The sequence below is a fragment of the Gracilinanus agilis genome, chromosome 1 (assembly GCF_016433145.1).
Source record: "Gracilinanus agilis isolate LMUSP501 chromosome 1, AgileGrace, whole genome shotgun sequence".
Classification (NCBI taxonomy): Eukaryota; Metazoa; Chordata; class Mammalia; order Didelphimorphia; family Didelphidae; genus Gracilinanus; species Gracilinanus agilis.
In genome coordinates, this window is record NC_058130.1 from 694868533 (window position 1) to 694895375 (window position 26843).

The following is a 26843-nucleotide window of genomic DNA, read 5'->3' on the forward strand; positions in this document are numbered from 1 at the left end:
TTATGACAATCTCAAAAGCGGTTCTGACTCATCTGTTCAATTATTACAAGGCATCTTCTCCAAAACCCAATAATGAATGCAAGGAACTAGTAGAGAACATCAAACTACTGTTCCAGGTGTTAAAACAAATCCGTGAAGGCAAAGAACTTGATAAGCACACGATATTACAGCTAGAAATAGTGGAATCTGAATTTTGGGGGCAAAAGGAAACTGAGAAAGAGCAACCTATTCAAAATGCAGTGGTCTCTGTGCTTCCAATAGTGGACAGGACTATTGTGCAGCCTGGAGAGGGGGTGGTGCATGTCAAAACATACAAGGCATTCACTCCTAGTGACATGAAAGTTTTGAAAAGGCGTTTTCCCAAGTTCTATGAAAAATCTTACAAGAGCCTAAAAGAATTAAAACGGGTGTTCACTCTTTTCAACCCTAGTTTCGATGATGTCGAATTTCTTTTGGGGGAATTTTACTCTCCCTCAGAAAAGGAAAAATTCCTCAATGAAACTAGGACGAATCCCAATTTAGAGTCATGGCCACTGGTGCATCAGGACCTGGATTTCACTCAACATGCTAACATGAGATACTTGCTAAGATGCAGGGCTGATCTTATTGAAGCAATGAGATCATTTGCAAAAAAACCAAATGCCTGGCAGAAATTTGAAAAACTGAGGCAAGGGGAAGAAGAATACCCAAGAAGTTTTTTAGATAGAGTTATTGAAGCTGCAGAAACAATTCTAGAACTTAGAGACACACATGCCCAGGATACAATTGATCATATAAGGAGATAATTTGTAAAGGGAACCTCAATCCCGATACAAAATTATTTCAGGCAAAGTTGTCCACATTGGGAATCACTACCACTGGAGGATGTTAGGCAACATGTGGCGTATAAACATGATTCAAAACAGAAAGAAGTAAGACTGGCTAGGCAATCTGATAATGATAAAGATGAGATCATAGCAGATTTAAAGCACCAATTAAAGCGGAGTAGACGTGAGAAGGAAATTGAAGAGGTAAAGAATTTTGCTCTCCAAACAAGTAGAAATCAATTTAGACAACCTGCCAACAGCACCCCAAAATCAAAATCATCACCCCATTGTTATTTGTGTGGGAAGATCGGGCATGTCATTCGTGTTTGTAGATTTAAGCAACAAATAGATTTTTCAAAACCCTATAATCAAAGAGATAATAGAAAGGCATTTTATAATTCAAAATGGGCTAGGAATAATGAATCTAAAAGGCATGATGAAAATAAACATGAGGGTGCTTGCTGCAATCATACATGTAAAAAGTACAGTCAAACACCTTCATTAGATGACATGGAGAGATATGTACAAATGGGAACAAAACTGAAAAAATCATTATGAATCGAGATTCTAGATTTAAAACCTATCAATCAATGTAATTTGGGTGTGGCAGAGTCTAATAGAAGTGAGGAAAGCAAAATGAGAAATCTGGGCAAAATAGAGCAAGTGTCGAAAGTAATCGACACATATCTGTGGTAGATAATGAGCAATGGGAAGAGATAATGCAAATGCGCAAAGAAATCTTTGGCATTAAGGAGGATAATTATATAAGGGATCAGCTTTCTCATTCCATATCACACACATTGAGTGGGAAGCATGAATCAGGCCATTGCAAAGACTCACATCACAAGATTTTGCAAACTGGTTTAGAATCATCAAAAACTCAAATTCCTCTCTTTATTCCATCCTTACCTGGCGAAGGTTGATATAAACAGCATTCTGGAGAAATTCTGATGCTTCCATGCTCCTCTTCTGAATTGCAAGGACTCTCACTGCTTTGACACAAGCTTCCAATTCAATTACACCAGCATTCTTATACTGAAGGATATGAGAAAGAAACTTAAGAAAATTCTAATAAGTAAAAGAGGCTTCTGACCTTTCAGGCTTTAAAACCACCAGTTCTACTCAATAAGAAATGTCACTTCTCTTTGGTCAGCATAAAACTAAGTTATTACAATTGAACTGTGAAAGATTAATCAAATGTGTTAAATATCACTATCATCACTGTTCACACCTTTAGAGTACTTAAAGATTTAAAAAGTACTTTCCTCACAAGGGCCCTAAGAGGTTGGTAGGAGGGATCTAAGAGCACCTTTTTTTAATAGAAAAGAAACTGAGACTTAGAGAAGTCTCTGGCCCAATGTCACACAGGTAGGAAGTGTTGGAGGTGAAAGCTACCCCCAGGTTCTCCTGAGCCCAAGAGCCCATTGTAGTTCCCATAAACAGGGCTGTGCGCTTTCAATGAAAGAACTCCAGTCAGAAGCCCTGGATTACAGTCCTGGCTCAGTCACTTGCCAGATTCATCTCTCTGACCTTTAGTTTTCTCATCTGAAATATGGAGATAATAATACTAATTGTACTATGTCCCTGGGATATCATAAGAAAAGTGCTTTTTAAACTATAAAGCTAAATAGATATGTACTCTCGTTAACAATAATAGTTTATATTTATACAGTGCTTCACATATACTATGTATGTGAACCCCAATAAGAATAAGAAGGAAGCAGGGCAAATATCATCTGCATTTTCAAGACAAGAAAAATGAAGTTCAGAGACATGCAGTGACTTGTCCAAGGTAACTTATTATAAACCAATAATGATCAAAATCACTATGCAGCCTGAGTGGCAACACAGCAGAGTGGTAGAGGGCAAGCTTTGGATCAGGAATCCTTGGGTTCAAGGGAAAATGTGTAAAATTGGGAAGTCACAAACTTACAGTGCCCCAGGCATAATTTTTAAGACTGTATATAGAAGAGTTGCTGGTTTCATTCTCTCTACAATTATGAAATTACACTTATAGATCCAAATAAATAAATAAAAACTATGACCTAGGAATAAGTGTTCAAGACAGTGGTTAATCTAAAATGTACCTAGCCCATTCATAAGTTATGAAGCAAAGCTATAAACTGGTCACCTTTTCCATCCAATTACTTAATAATTTATGAAGTTGAGAAAAATTTCATGATTAGAATCCTATAAAGGGTAACTGTCTATTTCCCTTCCCTCTTCCATATATTTAATGAGCATATAATTTGCATTTTCATATATTTTATTAAATAACTACCAGCACATACTCCAAAAGTCTTATCAACTTTTATGTAGTGATTTAATAATAAAATTTCAAAGTATTTTCACAAATATTAATACATTTCATTTTCTTTCCAAAAGCCCTTAAGATAGTTTCTATCAAAATGAGACTATAAGTCAGCTGAATTTCCTTCCCTCCTCTACCACCATTTTCTTGCTATTAACTGATTGCACACAAAAAAAAAAAATGTGTGTGTGTGTATAATTACAAAAAGACATTTGTCAAAACTGGACCAAAATATCAGAAAAGGACTAAAAATTGCTCATCTAGAACCTAAATTTAGAAGCCAAGATCAAATTCTTTTTGAAACAATTCTCGTCTGTATAATGATATTTAATATTTGTATAACAATAACCACTCATTTGAATAATGCTTGAGAATCACAGAATTTCATAGCTAAAAGAGACCTCTCCTAAATGCTTCCTCTGAGACGAAATTATAGAATGTATATGACCTTGGGTTCTCAAGACTATGTCAATAAAGCTGAAGCTCTATCAAGTCCTTCAATGACACAGGAAAGGTCTAGATGGCATATCTCTTATACAAGAACCAATCAAATACAAATAAGAGTCAGCACCAGAAGTAAGGTTCTTTAAATAAGGAAGAATAGTAATCTGCATCAGTAAAAGAAACATACACACCAAAGCAATCATGAATCTTTTGAAACATTTGAAGAAAAAAATCTTTATAGATGAAATTTGCATAGAACTCCTCTTCAAAATCTTTGGAACTCCAGGGTCCTCCAGAATATAGTTTGGACACACTGCTTGATAGAGCTTGGTGTTTAGTAACAGGTTTTTTTGTTTTGTTTTGTTTTGGGGTGTGTTTTTTTTTGTTTGTTTTCCAGATATCAGTATTGTTATATCAAGTATTACATTCCAGTTCTGTCATTAAGTGTGTGATACTTTGGTGAGTAGCTTAAGCTCTCTGTCTCAGTTTTCTCATTTGTGAAATGTATATAACATCAAAAGCAAACATTTATTACCTATGTGAGCTAGGTGCTTCAGGATATACAAAGTGTAAATAAGACATATTTTCAAGAGACTTACAAAATAGATAATACCAACTACCCTTGACTAATTTGCAAAGATGCTGTAGGTGTGAAATAAGATACTGAATGTAAATTGTGTGTGCAAATGTATAAATTCAAGGGAATGATACACAGATACAAAATTAAAACAGAACGATCAGAGCTTTCTTTAAAGTAGGAATATGCTATCATAGCATATCAAGTCAAAGTTTCCTTTTGAATGGTATGATTGAAGGAAAATTTTTATACTGGGGAGGCAGCTGGGTAACTCAGTGGATTAAGAGCCAGGCCTAGAGACAAGAAGTTCTGAGTTCAAATCTTCTGGTACAGACACTTACTAACTATGTGACTATGGGCAAGTCACACTTAACTCCTGATGTCTATTCCTTACCACTCTTCTGCCTTGGAAACAATACACAGAACCTAAAAAAAGAAAAAAAAAACTTTCTTTGTTACATAAAATCACCTTGCTATAATAAGAAATTGCTTCTTTATATTTATCAATGATGTCTTCAGGGCTAAGACAATTCTTGGCACGTCCTATTTCGGTACTGGTGTCTGCATTTATACCATTGGTAGTAAGAGCACCTGCAGAAAGGAAGGAAAAGAAGTAGCAATGTTAGACTTTTTCTGATTACCACCATCATTGTTAAAAGATAAAAACACATATATGATTAATTTTAATCATATCTAACAGAAATTTTTAAATCTCTTGCAAATTTTAGTGGCCAAATGTATCTCAAACAATATCATCAGACAAAATAAATTAAGAATAACTCAGAATTACTTTTCTTCCCTATTGATGTTTTATTAAAGAATATGAAGTTCATTAGTGGATGTAAGAAGTTTACAATAGCTAGCTTAAATTCCCTTAAGACAATGACACAAAATTATCATGCTTCATCCTATGTTATAGTTTTCAATAACCAAACACCATACTACATGCAATCAACACAAGTGCAATTTCCTCACAATTCTGCCAACCTCATATAAACATTTAACAGCAAAATATTTAAATATTTTCAGTCACATAAAGCAAAAGAAGATGAAAGAAAATTTAGAACACATGCATATATTACTTAAATGAGGAAGGAAAGACTACACTAATGTGATTATGAACAAAAAAAACAGGCTATTTATTCATTGGGATTTGTTTTCCCTTTATGACTATGAAATAGTTAAACCTCAAGAAGTGGAAAAAGATTCACCAGTTATGAGAGAATGGAATGCCATACTACATTCGAAAAGGATACCATGCCAACTTCATTTGAGATCACAAGAGAACAGGCATTACCTGTTCCCCAAATCCTTTTTCTCCCTTTTGTAGTGCTTTTATTCTTACATGCCTTTTCCAGGTTTGAAAAACCATTCCTACACATTCCATTTCCCACCTTGCCTTATAGCTCTGGTATCCTAGTACTCTCTGGCCCAAACTTAGTAGGGACTCTGGTTTACTCTAATTATAATCATGTCTTTCTTTCCCCAATAATTCTTCCAGGATCCTGTCAAAAGGCCTCAGTGGAAAAGTCTGAAAACTTGGGGGGGGGGGAATGGTGGGAGGGGAGAAAATATTAGGAGAGGAAAGAGAATTTTATTTTTATTAATAACTTGACAGACACACCAATGGCATATTCTTATGGTACTTAAATTTTAAAATGCTTCTTGAAGGATCATTAACTAATCTTTTGTAGTATAATTCTTTATTGCCCTGGGAACCCTGGTGATCCACAAAAATTCATCTTACTTTACAATATTCATCTCTCTCATATGACAAGCACAGAACTTTTGTTTCTAGTACAAATACTGAATAAAACACAGACATTGTCTATTGATGTCTCAAAGCAACTTGATTTCTCCTATCAGCTCTTATGATCTGAATACCAGCAAGAGCCTAGAGCAAGCACAAGGGTGGGTGATCGTGATGAAGTACATTTTAATATTACTTTTTATAAATACTTGTTTTTTACTGTCCCTCCCCAAAAAATCCTACTCTCCCTGGAACCCAGATACTTATTTTGCCAACTATCTTAACTCAACAGTAGACAGTAACAGTTAGGGAGCAAAAATTTTAAACTTTGCCTAGGATGTACAAACACTCTGCCTTGAACTCTAAGAGAGTGAATGAGAAGTATATATGGAAAATTTTTCTTCAGGAGTTCATGGTGATAAGAGGTGGTGCTCCATGTGGTCTTCTGCAAGGTCCAAAGGATTCATAAACCAAAAAAAGTTATTTAACTGTTTTCTAGGGGGTATCTTGTGTGGCTCAGAGGATTAAGAACAATGGCCTATAAGTCCTAGGTTCAAAATCTAGCCTGAGACACTTCCCTGAGCCCTTACCACTCTCCTGCCCTGGAACCAATGTGTAGTTTTAATTCCAAGACAGAGAGAAAGGTTTTTAAAAATAAAATAAAATAACTGTACTGTACTGTACTGTGCTGTAGAAAATTCTATCAAAAAACAAAACAGTAGTGCTTCTTATTTAAATAAAGAATGGGAACAACTGGTAAATAAAAATCAGTCACTGATCATTTTAATTTCAACATCTGAGCAAATATTATAAAAAAGCTTACCTAGAACAGCATAATTTGTAGAAAAACAATCAAAATAGCTTTAGAGGGAAAATCATATCAGATCAATTTCATTTTACTCAGGAATAAAGTACAAGGCCAGGTAGACAAGTACAGGCAATAAAGTCTCAACTTATATAGCTTCCAAGGTCATTCAATAACATTCTCCTGGGTAAGGTACTTTCAGGGCTTAACTGGGGGCAGGCAAAAAGCACAGGTGAAAGGAAAGAGAAAAGAAAAGGATTAAATAAGAGAGCACCAGGACAGAGATGAAACAAAGAAAAGGTTGAAAGAAAATAAAGCAGTGACTAAAAGAGAGAGAAAAGATAGAGGAAAAAAACAGAGAAAGAGAAAGAACTATATAAATGTTATGCCAATTTCTGGTCTGGTGAGCAAACAGCAGAATCATTTATCCATATGATACCTCAAGTGAATCAACTGGTTGAAGTGTTAAGACTATGTCCATTAAATGTGTAGATAACACTAAGATGAACACCCTGAAAGGCAGGAATAGAGGGGAAAGAATATTAGCACTAGATCATCTTCAAGATCATCTAGCCTAGTGACACCAAATAAATAGAAACAGAGGCCACTAAACCTTATTTAGGAATTCCTGCTGCCACACATTAACTTAGAAAAACACATATTAACATTATCTGTATTCCAGTGTAATTTTAAATTTTTCTTAAATTTCTTCTAGGGTTTGGGCCTTACTTTGCCTCAAGGCAAAGTCAGCTACCTTCATGTTTGATATCTCTGATCTAGTCCTTTTGTTATTGTTTAGTCATTTTGTTTTGGTCATATCTTACTTTATGAGACCCCATTTGGGGTTTTCTTGACAAAGAAACTGGAGTGGTTTCTTTTTCTCATTTGAAAGACAAGGAAACTGAGGCAAACAGGGTTAAGTGATTTGCCCAGGGTCACATAGCTAGCAAATGTTTGAGGCTGGATTTGAACTTGGGAAAATAAGCCTTCCTGACTCCAAACCCACTGCCCTATCCACTGAGTCATCTTGCTGCTCTGATATAGCACATCTCTACTTACTTTACAGATAAGGAAACCAAGGCCTGAGTAACTCAAAGTCACAGTCAGTGGCGGAATTTGGTTTCCTAAAAGGGCAGCAGAAAAATTATGAGAACAAGAGAAAAATTAGTCCTAGAGAAAAGATTAAATGAGTTGTTGTTTAGTTTAGAGAAGAAAATGGAAAGAAATGACAAAATATTGTACCAGCTAACTCCTGTAGGGAAAAAATAAAAGTAAAAACACAAAAAGGGATATGAAAGGTTTTATCAAGAATAAATACCAGGCAAAGGTAGTCAAACACAATGGACAAAGAATTAGCCCAGAAGCCAGGAAGACCTGAGTTCAGGTTCCATCTATGACATGTACTGGCTGAAGGACCCTGGGCAAAATCACCAAACTTCTCAGTGATTTAGGCTTCCCTCTAAGACTATAAATTGCAGGGAATGTGCTGGCCAGGCTGGTGGAATAAATTTCCTCATCAAGAGAGTTCTATCTATGCCAATGAAATATCTCTGAATATTAGTCCATGAGGCAGTGCTCAATAAAAGGGCATAAATTTTGTGCAACACAATGCTTTAAGTACACATAAGTACAGAAGAAAAAAGGGAGAATAAAATGTATATGGACATATCCTACATCTTCATTAAGACTTTAAAACCAAATCCAAAGCAATGTTGCCCTGAATGATGGCTCTTTATCATTCTCTCATTCACTTTCCAACTCCAATATTTTTTTATTTAAACCCTTACTTTCTGTATTCAAATCAATCTGTTCCATGGAAGGAGATCAGTAAGGACTAGACAAATCAGATTAAGTGATTTGCAAGAGGTCATGTATCTAGGAAGTATATGAGGTCAAATTTGAACCCAGGATCTCTTATCTCTAGGCCTGGCTCTTGGTAAACCTTGGTAAACAAGCAATCTCCTAAGGGAACTTACTCCCTTTTTCCAAAGTTCTAATTAACATTCTTCCTTAAAGCCAAAATAGCTTTCTAGAACCCTTTATCAGTTGGTATTATGCTAAATCAATCAATCAATAAGCATTTATTAAACCTCTATTATATGCTCAGTCAGGCAACTAGGTGGCCAATGGATAGAGTGCCTAGTCCTGGAGTAAGGAAAATTCAGAGTTCAAATATAGCTTCAGACATTACTTAATACCTGTGTACTATCTTGCCCACTTGGCAAGTTGCTTAAACCTGTTTAGCTTAGTTTCCACATCTCTAAAATGAGCTGGAGAAGGAAATGACAAACCATTACATTATTTCTGCCAAGAAAACCCCAAATGGGGTCATTAAGAGTGGAACACAATTGAACAACAAGTGTGCTAGGCACTAGGACTACAAAGATAAAAGTGAAAGTCCTTGCCCTCAAGGAGCTTACGTTCTATCAGGAAATAGCATGTATACATATACTTATACATAAAATAAATACAAGATAATTGTGGAGAAAGGCACTAGGAGATGAGGAATCAGAAAAGACTTCATTTATTCTCTGAGGTCAAAGAAAACAACTAATTACTCTTCTAAATTATAATTCTTCAAATATTTGCAACCAGCCTTCTTGTCAAACTAAATCCAATATTTCCAATTGAACTACAAACAACTTCTGGTCCTTTCATAATCCTACTCATACTTCTTGACATAAACTCCAGCTTGCCCCTGTCTTTTTTTAAATGCTTTAAAATGTTTTAAAATGTTTTAATGTTTAAAATATTAAAAAATATTCCATATGTAGTCTTATTAGACTATCACCTTTTTTTCCTGTGTACCATACTGCTACAATTGTAACCTAAAATCATACACGCACACACAAAAAAGCCGTTAGCTTCTATGTAACACTACTAATTTATATTGAGTGATCCTTCCCCCAAAATGAACAGCCATCTAGCATCCTCTTCCCAATGCTTCTCTGTGCAATTTTTTTTAACTGAAGTATATGACTTATGTTTACCTCTATTTAATTTTATCTTATTAACTAACAGCATTCTATCATTCCAGTCTGTTCAGATCTTTTTTAGAACTGATTCTGTCATCCAATATCTTAATTATATCAACCAGTTTCCTGGGAACAACAAACTAGATAAATATGCTATCTGAGTTTTATCCAGCACCTAGCAAACACTTAAGAAATGTTTGTTGAATGAATGAATGAAAACTTTGAATGGAACAGTGAGCAATCCCTAGGATTCCCTGCAACATGATCCATAAATAGCTACTTTGGGGGAATTATCTAACTGGTTCTCAGTATACCCAACTATACTATTATATGATAGTATAACACAGTGATTCCCAAAGTGGGTCCCGCCGCCCCCTGGTGGGTGCTGTAGCGATCCAGGGAAGCGGTAATGGCCACAGGTGCATTTATCTATTAATTGCTATTAAAATTTTTTAAAAATTAATTTCCAGGGGCGCTAAGTAATATTTTTTCTGGAAAGGGGGCAGTAAGCCAAAAAAAGTTTTGGAACCACTGGTATAACATAATATAATACTATTAACCAATAATGTAATAGGAGATTTTAATTAAATGTTTTGCTGAAATCCAAGTATATAATGTCCACTCTATTCTCTTAATCTACCAACAGAATAATAACCCTTCTTTTGCTTATTCTCCCTCCTCCAAATTCCTCTTATTCCCTTCCCATACCTTCTCTTTCTAATAAAGTTTCCTCTAACACTGATTCATTAGATTGTGAACTCCTTGAGAACAGGGACCAACTTTCACCTCTCTTTTGTATCCTCAGTTCTTAGCACAGTGCTTAATATATAGTGGGTGCTTAATAAATGCTTCAATACCTGAATAACATCACGTTTTCACAAAACCAACAAATTACTTCAGATGGGATCTATCTATACAAGAAAGAGGTAGTGAAATAGTTGTCAAAGAAATACTCATTTTTTAAAAAACAAGCACTTAAATATGTTCAAGTTTGTCATAAATTGAAAAAGAGCCCTCTTGCCAAGTTTCTAAAGAAGCAGATACAATGACATTAACTTATGCTTATAAAACTCTTTATGGCTTTCAAAGTACTTTTACATCCATTACCTCACTGAAGTTTCAGAGAAGGGCTGGAATTATTAAATCCATTTTACTGGAGGGGAGACTAAGGACCACCAAGGGCCACATAGCTAATAAAGAATACAGAGGTGTAACCAAAATATGAATCTTCTAACTATAATCTTCTAGCTATGCCATGCTGTAACATTTTAAAAATCTAAAATCTTCCTCAACAATCTCAATAAATAAAGTCTTAAAAATTAGGGGAAAAAACTAAACTATAGCTAACTCCAGAGGAAAGAAGAAGAGGAAACCTAGAAATCACAGTCATCTAAGTCTTACACTAATTCAATATAATGAGAGAAAAATCTATACCTCAAAGACATTGGAATTCTGGGCATAAAACAGACCAAATTCAGTCCAAATTGTGCTAGACAGAAGTGATGGTGTTTTTAATAGAATTCTAAAATTAACAGATGGTGGAAAAGCAGAAAATGCTACATAAAAGAGGAAAGTAAATGAGTTCCTTCTTCCATGAAATATTTATATTACTTTTCTTTTCTCCCCTAGCCTCAATTTCAGGGTCCCATCCAAAAGAATTGAAAAGTCTGAAACAGATCTATAGAAATTCAAGAATGCAATGGGAATACTAACAAATATTTATTTATTTAGGGGTATAAATTGTTTTCATCAAGAGACCTTGATTAAATCCCACCTCTTATACTACCTGTAAAATACAGAAAAGTCACTTAGCCTCTCCTCAGTTTCCTTATCTGTAACACAGAGATAATAACTGTAACACCTAATTCCTAAGGATGTTGTAAGACACAAATGAGAAAATGTCACAAAGTGTTTTATGAGCATTAAGCAGTACCTAAATGTTGGGTATCATTATTATTTTATGCAGACACAGAAAATTCAAGAGCAACAATTATTATCACAGTTTGAAACAAGCATATTTTCTTTTGATGGCTGCATATGGGCAGGATTTTCTACAGAGCTGAATAGTTTTATGACCCCAAAATCAAAGTTTACAGAATCTCAAAGCTGAAAGGGACCTCAAAAATCATTTAGTTCAACCCATACCTAAATTGGAATCATAGGCACACACACAAACACACAAAATATAAGATCAAAGCTGCCATGTAAGGGAAAGCTACTATTAGAGGAAGCAGCCTCTTTCACTTTTGCATAACTCTTATTATAGTTTCATCCTCACATGAGCCAAAATTATACTATTTCACTAGGTTTTTTTTTCACTCTTTATTCACTTATTTCACAAGGCAGCTAGGTTAAAACATTAAATAGAGCACCAGGCCTGGAGTCAAGAAGACCTGAGTTCAAATTTGGCTTCATACCCTAGCTTTGTAACCCAAGGCAAGTCCCTTGAACTTTGGTTCACCTCAGTTTCCTCAATTATAAAATAGGTATAAAAATAGCACCCATTGTGAAGATCAAATGAGAAAATAATCAATAAGCATTTAGCCCAGTGCTAGGCATATGGCTTTATAAATGTTAGCTATTATTGTTACTAAAGTCTCTCTCCATGTCAAAGTATTGTCTAGACATAACTAAGTTCTTAAACATTATGCCAATGGAAAATAAGTTTTAGCAGATCCTACCAGGCCCCAAAAGATTTCAAAACAGGATTAGCTCACCACTGAGGCTGGCCACTAGGTAATGAACCTTTTCAGGCACAACAGCCCATAAAAAGTATCTATGAGGTAGATGGGCTTTGATGTACCTTGCTAAAGGAAGTAATCCATACCAAGAAAATCACAGACCTGTGAATTGTTTAATGCAATGTTCATTATGCAAGGTTGAGATGAGGACAGTCAAATCAAATTTGTCCTGAAAAATCATAAAATTATTCTCCATTGGTGTATTTACTTTGTATCTATTTTAGCAGCTAAAATGACCTATAGGATAGTCACATTGAATATTTCATATCTCAGGACCAATCACTATAAACAAATGGACCTTGTGGTGATGCAAACAGGTCATTAACACCAGTAAAATAATGAAAGACTGAAAAAAAGAAAGAAAAGAAAGTCAGAGAAAAGGACAGAGAGGGAGAAGGAGAAGAGAAGTAAAGGGGAGGCAATAATCTCATATAATGGTCCAGTATTTTTGTATTAGCCCAGGCATGAAATAAAACTTCACTTTATATGCTGGATGCTGATATCCATCTGTCTCTTTCTTTTGTTTTTTTTTCTTTTAAACCCTTACTTTCTTTCTTAATTCTAAGACAGGAGGACAAGGGCTAGGCAAATAGAGTTAAGTGACTTGCCTAAAGTCACACAGTTAGGAAGTGTCTGGGGTCAAATTTGAACTCAGGACCTCTCACATGACAAGGGAAAGATCTGGCACCCCCCCAGTATATATGGTGTAATGAAAAGGACAAAGGTCTTCCAGAAAAAAAGAACTGAGTTCACCTCAGTTCTGTGACTTTGTATAAGTTGCTTTATTTTTCTGGGTTTCAATTTGCTTATCTGTAACATAGGGACAATTATTCCTGTAGTATCTTTCTTTTTTTTTTTTTTTTAAACCTTACCTTCCGTCTTGGAGTCAATACTGTATATTGGCTCCAAGGCAGAAGAATGGTAAGGGTAGGCAATGGGGGTCAAGTGACTCGCCCAGGATCACACAGCTGGGAAGTGTCTGAGGCCAGATTTGAATCTAGGACCTCCCATCTCTAGGCCTGGCTCTCAATCCACTGAGCTACCCAGCTGCCCCCTGTAGTATCTTTCTTAAAGGTTCTTGTGAAGCTCAAAGACATCTGCAATGGGCTTTACAAAACTTCAACAAATGTAAAGATGTCTATTTTTGTTCAAGTGTAAAAAGAAGATAATAAGATACACTACCTACTTCAGTTATGAAACAAAATCACTTCATTAAATGTAAAATGATAGTATTTTATTAGGCAAATGTGTTACAGATAGTGATAGAAGTTTCCTTGGTTGATTATTTTTATTAACTTTCTCCAGTAAAATTCCCAAGAAAGCATTGCCTTTAGAAACTAAATATTATCAAACCAGTTAGCCAGTGTCTAAAATGAAGACACTGCTTTGGACCATGATCACTCACGTTGTCGAACTGTTAATATTTCCTGACCGAATTCAGATAGGTATCCAGTTTATTCTTTTGGTCACAAGATGTATATGTATTTCAAACAATCTTACAAAAGGTTCTTTCTCTGCTGCCTCTAAACACACCCAAGTCTCCCTAAACTTGAAAAAAAAAAACCCTTAGTAGATCTTGTCATCAACCTAACACTGATGTCTATTTTCCCTTCCTTTTACAGTAAAATTCCTAGGGGGGAAAAACTGTCAATCCTCATTACTACCACTTCCTTTCCCATCCCTCAATTCTCAACCCTTTGCACCTCATCATTCTACTGAAACCATTCCCTCTAAAGTCATCAATAATCTATTAATTGCCACGCCTGACAGATTTTTCTTAATCCTCAAGCTTCTCAACCTCTGCAACATCTGCTTACCACCCTCCCTGCCCAGACACTTTCTCTTCTCTGGTTCTTGACACTACTCTCCTTTGGTTGTCCTCCTATGTGTTAGACCACTCATTCTCTTTTGCTGGTTCATAGAATATCATTTAACTGAGAGTTTTGTCCTGGGCTCTCTTCTTTCACTTGGTGACTTCATCAGTTCCTTTTTTGTGATCCCTCACATATGACAGTGATATTCTATCTACCATTTCTACATACTTGCATTTGTTGTCAATATTCCTAAAACGTGCTCTGTCTTCACATCTGCCTCTAAGAATCTCTCATTTCTCTCAAAAACATGTTTAAGAAACATCTTCTACTGCATATAAAGTTCTCCCTAGTCTCCCTAAGACTACTCATCAAAAAAATTACCTTGTCTTTATTTCATATATACTTATTGTTGTCTCACAATAAAATGTAATAAATGCCTTCATTGGGGGAAGATACTGTTTCTCTTTTCTTTTTTTTTCTTTTCTTTTCTTTTTTTTTTTTTGCCTAATCTCCAGCAATATATTTGCCTGGCACAATAATAGACATTTAATAAATACTTGCTGGCTACTTGGTCTAACCAAAGAGATTAAAGAGAGAAGAAAAGGTCATATACATATACATGTAAATATATTTAAGGCAACTTTCTTGTGTAGAATTTGAATGGAATGGAATGCTACTGTGCCATAACAAACAACAAAGGGAACAATCTCAGAAAGATTTGTGATGATCTGAATGAAGTCATACAGAGAGAAATGAGCAGAACCAGGAGGACAATTTATACCATCAACAACTTTGTAAAAACGAACAGCACTGAAAAACATAAGAACTCTGATCAGTGCAATGACATCCAGAGCACTAAACACTTCTAAACAGAAAGGTCATAGACAAAATATGCAGAATGAGACACACATTTGGGGGCATGGACAATATAGAAATGTGTTTTGCTTGACTATGCATACTGGTTACAAAGGTTTTGCTTTCCTTTTCTTTTATTTTTCAGTAGTAGAGGAAGTCGCAGAAAAAGAAAATAAATCCTTGTTCATTGGGAAAAAAAAGAAAATTTAATTTAAAAAAATTAAACATCACCAACATACAGAATCAAAGGAAAAAATGTTTGAAAATCATTAATTAATTCCGTCATTTTTATAGACACTTTCAAATCATGTAAAAAGCAATGTATAAATATATATATTAAATGCCTACTATATCCAAAGCATAATTATAGGCACTGAAATACAGGAGTAGGATGACAAAGAGAGCATCTATCTTCAAATAATTCCCAAACTAGCTACAGAAATATGTTATAGACATAAAAGGATAATTAGCGATACAAGATAGCATAGCCTAGGGACCAAATAAGTAGTGGAGACATTGAATATGACAAGACTCAAAGAAAAAAGAGATTATTATGGACTGTATTGATTAGACAAGGGCTAAAAGACTTATTTTGGTCAGACACTGATGTAATCAACAACTTGTTATCAGTGTTTTCTTGGCTAAAATATCATACAATTTTCCAATAAAAGAATGCATGCCCCAATTGAATGACTAAAACATATATCTCTTTGCTTGCTAAACAGGAGCTCTCAGAAGGAGAAGAAAGATTATACTCTCTCCCTTACTCTGTCCCTTCCCTTCAAACTCCTAGAAACTGAACCATATGCCTGAATGAAATGATTCCACACTGGTATTGAAACAGATCACTGTACTAGTGGCATTCCTGAAACACTTAATCTTCGAAGACAAGACCTATGCTAAGATGAATTCAGTTTTGAGTTAGTAAAAAAAGTCTACACATTTTTATGGCTAAATGGCTGGCTATTCTTCAAACAAAGTATTCATAGATTTCCTTTTTAAAATTGGGTTTTTTTCTCTTTTTTCATTTTCTTATATTTAGCCAGTTCCTCAGTGGAAAAAAAAAGTGGTAGTTATAATTCACATATAAACATAAAAAAATCTTTAACATATGAGTTGAAAGACATCTTAGAGATAATCAATTTCTCTCCTTTTGAAAATCAATAACGAAGCCTACAGAGATTTACTGAATTTCCCAAAATCACACAGCAGCAAGAACAAAGCAAGGATTTTGAATGAGGTCTTTTGGTTCCTAGTCCAATATTGCCACTATGCCACATAAGGAAAAAAAAAAAATCAGTGGCAAAAATAATGACAATTGCCTCAAAAAAAAAGGAAAACCTTTCTTCCCTGTTAACAATGCAACTTATATGGAAATGCTTTGTGGATTTTTTTGCAACAGTAAATCCAAAATCATATTACTAAGTGACTTACAAAATACTAAAAATAACATCAAAACTTTGAAAGTTCCAAGGATCAAATCACCATCTCAAGTCACTTTTTCTGATTAAAACAGCATAGAAGGGGCAGCTAGGTAGCTCAGTGGAGTGAGTGTCAGGCCTAGAGACAGGCGGTCCTAGGTTCAAACTCAGCCTCAGCCACTTCCCAGCTGTGTGACCCTGGGCAAGTCACTTGACCCCCATTGCCCACCCTTACCACTCTTCCACCTATGAGACAATACACCGAAATTAAGGGTTTAAAAAAAAAGAAAAGAAAGAAAAAAAACAGCATAGAACTCAAAAAAGGAAAATTAAATAATAAATTAAATGATACCATACTTAATACACTATCTCACTAACTTGATCTTCATAATAGCTCTATGTCATAGAGACCACCTTATTTAACAAAAGCAAGATTGAATTAATACTAATTGACAGTAAATGGACAAAGAAACCTGATGGAGATTTATAGGAAGTGACAAATATTATGATCTTTTCCCTTAGAAACTATTCATTCAGATGTAAATGGTTGGAAAGTATTATACTCATATATCCAATATTAAGTCTATGATAAATGACTTTTAAAATAAAATAAAATTTAAACTTTCCTGGTCATAAAACTAATAAGCGGCCAAATGGAATGTGTTGTTTCTGTTAAAGACCAGTATTCTAGTACTGGAGTCAGGAAAATCTCTGTTCAAATTTATCCTGACACTAGCTATGTGACTCTGGGCAAGTTACTTAATCTCTATTTCCCTCAGTTTTCTTATCTAGAAAACAGGCACTATAATAGCACTCCCTCCCAGGGTTGCTTTGAGAAGCAAATGAAATAGTATTTCTAAAGTCCTTAGCACAATATCTAGCACAAAGAAGGCATTTAATAAATACTTATTCCTTTCCTTTTCCTATTAATTTACTACCTTGCAAGTTAAAATATTTAATATAGGTAGACTAAAAATGAATCATTGAACTGAAAATGAATCAGTGAAATCAGAAGAAAATGCATGCTAAGATCATGTAAGAAGAAAAGTGAATGAGAATGAATAGATAAATGAGGAATATTAAAGGAGAATTAGTGACTGAAAAGTTAAGGCATTTTATATATTAAAATTAAAGTAAATAGTTACTAAAATAGTTTAATTAGTTGTATTTTGGCCTGATTAAATTTTTAATAATTTTTAATAACTGGCCTAATCAACATGCTTCATGCAAAAAAAATAAAATAAATTAAGCTATAAATCTCAAGTCACTCAGGTAACCCATTCACAGAAAGGATTTTTCTTCTTTAACAAATTGAGGAAACTATGCCTCACCAAAACGGAACAATCTGATTTTTTATTTTCCCACATCAAAAATGCCTATATTAATCCCTTTCAGAGTTCACAATAACTCACAATCCAAAAACATTAACAATTCACAACACCATAAAACAAGCACTTTATTTAAAAATTAAACAACAAAAAAAACTAAGCATAGAGATAACGTGTACCTGGATCAATGAGAACTTCTTGTGCCCCTGGAAGAAAGAACAGATCATGACCTTTCATTTTGACAAGAAAACTAAAGTTAATAAATTACTGTAGCACAATTAAGTTTGTCTTTTAAAATTGAAGATGCTGCCATTAAAACAGCAATTTATGAAAATCAGCTAATAGAATGAGTTACTATAAGTCTAACTAATGCTAAGTACTTCTCAATTTCAGAGGAAACTCCTAAAAAACAATTAAGGCATTAAAAAAAAACCTTCATTTTGTTATCAAAAACCTAAAAAAAAATTTTTTAAATAACCCTTCCTCAAACTGCCTAAATATGTATATCTGAGACCATGCTGCAGACATTTCTCCATTATAATAAAAAACACAAAGGCAAAGGGCATTATCTTCAAGATTCAAGTTCATTATTAATTACCAAAAAAGATAAACATGCTAATAAGCTGCAAAAAGGATGTTCTGGTCCTGTACTATTTGTTTAGATAGAATTACCAATAATCTCTACATAGTACTTTCTCTATGACTGTTGCTTCTACTTAATAATTGTTTCACGTACCCTGAATTTTTTGAGATGCAAAACTAAAATCAAGTTGACAATTGGAATGTCTTTGAAACCTTTAATCTAACAGATACTATTATTCTATACATTAAAATCTCTACTATGCAAAATCATAAAAACTTATTTTAAATTTACTCGGCAGTATTATTTTTATTGTACTATAAAATTCACTGCCTTTTGCCTTTAAGGAGGAGTATGATTATAATCATCTTTTCTTGATGATCCTGATCATCAAAAAAAGAATGACTATAAACTACTATTTTGATTTTGCATCAAACCTGTGATTTAAACAATGAAATGAACTCTAGCTATCGAAACAAGTTCTGCTAATACAGAGTAGTACCTGCTCTGCCATAAGAGCCTTAGAACGTTGACTGGGACAATAAGGTTAAATAACTTACCTAGAGTCACACTGACAAGTATCTTTCAGTGGTGAAAACTAAAGCCAGGTCCTCATTCTTGCATGAATTCCAAGGCCAGCTCACTGTCTGCCATTCCATCCTGCCTATCATAAGCTTTTATACAGTCATAATAAAATGATGGTTCAGAGAGCCATTGAGAAGGACCTTTGCTGAACACTAAATAATCTCAGATAGCAGTATATTTTTTTTAGTTTTTGTGTCTCCAAGCCTGGAATTTATCTTTTCTCTTGCTGTCAGAAGTCACTTCTAACTGCTATTGATGAACCTGCTTAAACCAGGCCCTTCTCTTTTCCTTTGCTGCCTTTTATCTACTGTAAGTTTAAAAACTAAATCATCCAGCTCATTAAAATCATGTGTAAAGTTAGAATAAACAACTTATACGTGAAGGAGTGCATTAACACTTATATAAATGGATTATACATTTTGGCTACTCAAAAGACTATTTTTGTCTTCCTTTAAAGTCTTTGGATATGTTCTCCATAGGTTGCCAGGTAAGTGAGTTAACTAAGTTTGGTATGGGAGTAGCATACCTCTGTTCAACCAACAATATAAAAAGGATCTAGATTTGCACAGAGGGGAAAGAGCAGGGAAGACAAACAGAAGCACTTAATAATGCAGCACAGAAGCTGGCTCTAATACACATACATATAGCTTCAGCCCATGTTCTTAATAATGCATGCAGACATCTTACATGTAGCAATCAGAACCTGCTTCTGGTATGAGTCAGCCAATTAAGTTTTGGAGGATTTGCCTCTTCACCTTACTGAGTGTGGATCTAAGTTTTAAGTAATACAGCTGAAACTTGGATAGTGAAGCTCCTCTGGTAAATGCTAAACTCAACCTCGATATAAAGAAGGGTCATTTCTGGAAGTACCACAAAATATGAGCAACACTTCCATCTATAACAATACTGTGTGGCACATGTCCTCCTGCAAAACTTGGAGAACACTCCAACTATAAGAAAATCTCTGTAGGAATGCAAATCAAACTTCACAAGAATATCATGCTATATGATCATTCATATATATGGAGTTATTTTTTGGAAGAAGGAATATAAAAAGCTGACTAAATGTTGGAATAGAATAAAAGTCTCAGGGAAATGTCATATGAGTCAAAGTCCTACAACAGGGATAGCAATTAGACTTAAAAGGAACATTATCAAATCTTCTGGTACATTCTACCATATTCAAAAATCTATGAAGAATAAAAGACAAATCTCCTTGTGAGATTGTTTAGATTTTTCTTGAAACAATTGTCACTGACTCTACAAAGTGGGGATGAAGAGTAAAGCTTCCTAACTCATTTTATCTTCATAAGATCCAAGTTAACTCTTTCATTCCAGTGCCACAGCTATTAAATAATAATGGACTGATTCTTCTTTGAATTCTTGTATTTCAGTTTCACTACTTATTCACCAAGAAATTGAAAAACAATAAAAAAAATAGCCTAAAAATGTTAGGGATATCACTTTTAAATCTTGGGTGTAATAATTTCACCACAAATATTTAGTTCATATCTTACATAACTGAATTTGAATACAAAACTTTTTTTTTCATTTTAGCTCTATAAAACTAGCCAATGACTCCAATGCCTGAATATAAAAAGTAACTACTAGTGGGTTCCATGATAGAAAGGACTCTAATATGCTTTTTAAATTTCAGAGGCAGCCTAAAGATATGGATATAAATAAAGGCAGTAGCTATCAATATGCTAAATCACCTTAAGTGAATCTGCCCTGTAGGTTTCTAATAGAAGAGGGCAAGTTCTCTGTTACTGGTTATTCTTCAGGAAGGTCATCTGACTTATTTCACATAGATTAACAGGATAATCACAGAATTAAAAACTATTTATTAAGATCGTGAAGGGGCCTTAGAAATCATCTGGTCTAATCCCTATTCTTTATTTTACAGAAGAGAAAATGTAGGCCCTAAGAAACGAAGTTGTCTGCCCATGTACACTCAGTTCATATTAGGGCCAGGCATAGAATACAAGTCTCCTAACTCCCAAGACCTTTCTATAACAAAGTGGTTGCTTTCTATAGGAAATAAATATGATGGGTATATTTTTGTCCTCCAGACCTGGTAGATAAAAATGAATTTCAGAAACAGAGAACAAACAAATCACCTGCAAGTGATTTTTCTTATATATCTTCTCATTTTTCAAAACTACCTTTAAAAACAAAAAGCTTCCGGTTACAGGAAAAGTGGTATTTAAAATAGTAAGGAAGCAAGTTTAGAATCAGATGCAATAGCACCACCTATGGCTAAAAATGAGAAAGTTACTATGCAATAAAGCTGAATTTTTGTGACTGAAAAAGATCAACCAGGAATGCAAAAAAAAAAAAAAGAATAATAATTGGGGAAAATGTTAGCAAATCAAAGATCATAGTGTAGTTAATAGCCTTTGGTTTTCAATCCTAAATTGAAAAAATTAAAATATATGGCTATAAAGTAAACTTCTTTCTAAGTGTTAGAACTGGAAACTTCTTTATATATTTAGTTGAGAACTATTCATCCTTGTACAGATAAAGAAGTCAAGGTCCAGAGGATAAAAAAGCAGAAGGAGAGGGAGCTGGGTGGCTCAGTGGATTGAGAGCCAGGCCTAGAGACGGGAGGTCCTAGGTTCAAATATGGCCTCAGATACTTCCCAGCTGTGTGACCCTGGGCAAGTCTCTTGACCCCATTGCCTATCCCTTACTGCTCTTCTGCCTTGGAGCCAATGCACAGTATTAATTCTAAGACAGAAGGTAAGGGTTTAAAAAAGAAAAAAAAGCAGAAGAGTTTATCCAAGGCCTCATACAGCAAGTGACAGGATCAGGACTAGAACCTATGTCAGACTCTCTACAAGGTTTCTTTCCACTTAACTAAAAAATCAGAGGACTCTAAAATAACTATATTTGCAGAAGTGAATTTGTCATTTCCATTTCTGCTGGAAGATTTTTCTAAATGGACAGAGGTTGGGCAGGATAACCTATTAAGACTATTCCAACTCAAAGATTCTATGATTAAATGTCTTACAAATATTTATCAAAATGTTCATAGCAATTAAAAACCAAGTTACATCTTAGTATGAAATAGTTTGCTTAAAATACTTCCTTCACCAATAACTTTCTATTTTAACAAGGAAGGAAAACTGATATATGTGATGTAAAATATGCAGTCTTCATTTATTTCTTTAGCAAAATATAAAGTATATGCAAAGATAAAAAACTTTTAAATGACAAGAGATCTGCCTACTCAAAAATAACTAAAATATGACTAAAGTTATAAGGCTAAGGGGCAGCTATCAATGGGCTAAAATTTTAAAAAATAGAAAAGTACTAATATGACTCTGTGAATTTAGAATAGCACAATATATTTTCCCTCACTGGGAAAAAGTTATTGAATAATCCAAAAGTAATTCTCATGTTCCCTATACTACAAGTACTCTTGTTAAAACAAAAGACAAAATAAGTGATTTAATCAACATTTTAACCAAATGGCAAATGTGTGCACCTTAATTTCTTAAATAAGTACATATAAACAAATGCACATATATATATATATATATATGTGTGTGTGTGTGTGTATCACCATCTGCTATATGCTGAGATAAAGTTCTTAATTAATTATTATTAGTCTTTGCAAGGTATAGCCAAAAAGACCACTGCAAGATCATTTGTCCCTTCCATAATGAGCAAGGATGAACACAAACCAAATAAAAAAGTTTATATTCATTTTCAATAAAAAACACATTATAGATTTTGGCTCTCTCTCAAGAGGAAAGTCATTAATTTAACAAGTCTTTCCCCATATACATTAAGGGAATATACAAAAGCAATTGAAAAGTCTTTAAAATTTCACTTATTAACAAACATCACTAGGAAAAAACCATAACGATCAAAGTCATTAGTTATGGTTGAATTGTGATCCATCTGCTCTGCACTATCAACATTTCCTTCAAATGCACTTTTTTTAAAAAAAGGTACAATGGTGCAACAGAGCAAAGAGCTAAAATAAGTTGAGTTTTTTTTTTACTCAAATAACAAAAATGCACAACACTTTGCTCTTTGAGGCTATTAATTCTGATGTTTTTGCTGATCTCATTTCCAAAGAACTGACTAAGTTTCAATAATATAAAAATATCTAAAATATCTGCTATTTCCAAATCACAATAGCCAGCAAATTTGTTAAAATGCAGGAAATGACTTAAAGCGAAAAAAACAGTAGAAGAGACATTGCTGAACGTCAACAATTCAGTCTTCTGCAAAGTCAAATTTAGTATGAAATGAATATAGTTTTATTTCCTGATCATTTATAAGCTTATGAACCAGGAAGCTCTATTTAAAAGCTTAGATTACTTAAAGGTCAACTCGAGTCTAGTAAAAGGTCATTCAAGCCAGCAGTTTAGTTCGCTACTTTGCATGTGAGGGAAGGAACTAAGGTAATTACTGGTCTCCTTACCAGGGTAAAAGTATACAAGATGGGGGCAGCTAGGTAGCACAGTGGATGAAGAGTCAGGCCTAGAGAGAGAGGAATTCAGATCTAGCCTCAGACACTTCCTAGCTGTGTGGCCCTGGGAAAGTCACTTAACCCCTATTGCCTAGCCCTTAGGACTCTCCTGCCTTGGAACCAATACACAATATTGATTCTAAAGTGAAGATAAGGGTTTACTAATTTCCTTCAATTGTGTAGCTGACTCTAGTAATTCCAATAGTTCTTTTCTTCACATACAAAGCAGTGAGCTAAACTGCTAACCCAACTCTTCTCAAATTTCAGAGTTAATGCAATAAATTCCAGATGTACAAACTGTGATTTCTGCAAACTGTGTGATCTTAAAATTAATATCCAAGGTAAGATCTGCTCACATTATCAAGTTGTTTAATGAATGTGGGAGATGAACAGCTTCAAAAGTTACTAGAATAATGATTAAGCTTCTGAGTGAGACAAGACTTGCCTCCTAAATTCTCCCTTGGACACTCTCTAGGATGTACTTCCCCAGAGTCTGTATTCAACAGCAAAAAGCTCCTCAGATTCTTCATACTAGGCAAAGCTACATAAAGACATTTCCGTTCTGCAGACAAGGCAGTTTTTAAACCTCTTTGCTTATATTCAACAAGAAGAGAGAGAGAGACTAACTCCTAACGAGCCTCTCTAGAGAAACTAAAAATCAAATTAACATAGGAACATGCTTTTACAAGATAATTCTTCAAATCATATCAATAGACAAAAGGACCAGCAAAATCCTTCCAGATGAAAGGCACTTCTGGAAATGAAGCAGAAGGAAATAAAGACTTACTTTTAAAGAAGTGTTTTCATTTTTCTGAAGTTTCTTGAGGATTTGGCAATTAGAACTTGACTTGAGATGACAAGAAAACTTAAAATATCGTCATATCATACCAAAATTAGCAATTATAATAACAGGCTAAAACTAAATGTGGTGAACACTTGGACAAAATGTAATACAAAGCAAAATCAAAGAACAGGAAGATGACTGGTGTCATTCACATTTGAAATATGCATATTTTATAAATGACATCTTAGACCACTTCTTCTTTTCCAGAAAGCGGCATACAACTAAAATCACTAAGAAACTTGTCAAAGAAATATAAACTGATTCAATAAGATTTCACAGAGTTAGAAAACTCAGATTATTACAGGAAGGTATATAATGACTATGGCTCACTGAAATCACACAAGTTGACTCTCAAAAGGGGAGACAAGCTGAAAAATGAAAATGAGAAATTCAAGGTATTCTCACCATGGATTTACATGAATTACCTATAGGTATAAATTCAAAGAATGTGTAAATTAGAGGGGGCCTTAGTCTAACCCTCTAATTTTACAAAAAAAGACCCTAGAGGCCATAGAGAAGTGACTTCACCAAGGTCACTCAGACACAAATCCAGGACAAGAGTTCATCCAGTATTTGCTATTTTTTTGGAGATGGGGCAAAGGGAGAGAGAGGAAACATCTGTATAAGAGTGACAAACCAATATATCAATATGATACACATAAGGCCTTGGCCTTTGCCACTGCATCCAAAAGACCTGTATGACAGAACTACTATATTTTCTCTATCCTGAAGCACTCATTAGGAGCTGCTTCACTCTTTGAGACAAAACCAAGAATTCACAAGTTTGATATTTAACAGCAGGATAAACTTTTTTTTTTTTAAACCCTTACCTTCCATCTTGGAGTCAATACTATGTATTGGCTCCAAGGCAGAAGAGTGGTGAGGGTAGGCAATGGGGGTCAAGTGACTTGCCCAGGACCAGGGTCACACAGCTGAGAAGTGTCTGAGGCCAGATTTGAACCTAGAACCTCCGTCTCTAGGCCTGACTCTCAATCCACTGAGCTACTCTGCTGCCCCTGATAAACTTTTTTTTAACTCTTCAGTGGCATTACATAAATAATTCATTCAGACTTTCTAAGCCAATAAAAACTTGATTGACCAGGGAGAAAACAAAACCAACATGTTTTGAATTAAACATCACTATCAGTGGTTCTGAATTCATGGTTTTCTGTGCTTACTTTCACCTACTAATTAGAAATTATGTAAAAGACTTGGTAGCAAACCTTTCATTATGACTCACCTGCCATAAAATTTTATGCAAATGTTCTAGAATTCAACCAAGCATTCTAATCAATCTGTATAGGGCATTAAAGCGGAGCTGAAAGAAACTCCTTGAATACAAGATTGCTAACTCACCAAATTGTGTATTCAGCACAGCATCCTGTCCAACTCAAAGTGGGAAGAGGGAATGAAATGCTATCCTGACTCTCTCAAAGCCTGAGAATTACTACAAATCAAGGACAAGTACTAAACCTACCTGGTCGGTGCCGGTTGCCTGAATCAGCAGGAAGCGAGCTACCTTGCAGCCTTCGAACTCCAGCTTTGCCTCCTGTACCACCAGGATAATGATAGATAACAGACGCAGAGCACAAGCCTTCAAGGGCAGCTGGGCAGCAAAAAAGGAAATAGTATGCAATCAGTGGAATGGCACATTCATCAACTCAAATTGAGTTTTGAATTGTACTCCTGTACTTGCTACCAATTACATAGTTGCTGAAATGAACAATGATTTAAGCAGTTCAATTACTCAAAAATATTTTCTTGTGAAAGCAAAATATCAAAACTAAAGGCTACATTATTTTATTATATCATATATAACTATATATACATACATACTACTAGATATATTTATATAGGCATATATATGTGTGTATGCAATCTGAATGTGTATATATGTGCTCATATATATAAATATGTGTAAACATACCCACATTCACCCCTATCCCCACACAGATGCATATGTATATACATACACATAAACCCAGATTGTATATGCACACATATACATCTAGGTGAGGGAAGGGGTAGCCCCTCAGAATGGATAGGGAAGTCCATACCCCTGAATAATATGTGGCTCAAGAAACCACCTTAGGGACAGAGGGCTTCATACAACACATTCCCTTAAAAACTATGGTTCAAATGATACATGCAAAACCCAGTGGAATTGCTTGTAAGCTCTACGAGTGGGGAAAGAGGAGGGGAAGGAAAGAACATGTGTCATGTTCCCGTAGAAATATACTCTAAATTAACTAATTACATTTTTTAAAATGTAAAGAATAAAAAAAAAACACTAGGGTTCAGGGATGGTTAGGTAGCACAGTGAATAAAGTATCAGGTCTGGAGTTAGGAGGACCTGGGTTTAGATTTGGTCTCAAACACGTCCTAGATGTGTGACCTGGACAAGTCACTTAACCCTGACTACCTAGCCCTTGCCAATCTTCTGTCTTAGAACTGATACAAAGGGGGCAGCTGGGTAGCTCAGTGGATTGAGAATCAGGCCTAGAGAGGGAGGTCCTAGGTT

At 34.7% G+C, this 26843-nt stretch overlaps 1 protein-coding gene across 1 annotated transcript in view; it reads right to left on the minus strand.

Annotated features, from left to right (window-relative positions):
* TRAPPC9 (trafficking protein particle complex subunit 9) overlaps positions 1-26843 on the minus strand; it is a 1005189-nt gene that overhangs the window by 956361 nt on the left and 21985 nt on the right. The window contains exons 4-7 of the mRNA XM_044684475.1: positions 25800-25928; positions 18007-18033; positions 4608-4729; positions 1716-1841 (exon numbers count right to left, since the gene is read on the minus strand). Coding sequence (XP_044540410.1) covers positions 1716-1841; positions 4608-4729; positions 18007-18033; positions 25800-25928 — 404 coding nt within the window. The remainder of the gene's footprint in view (positions 1-1715; positions 1842-4607; positions 4730-18006; positions 18034-25799; positions 25929-26843) is intronic.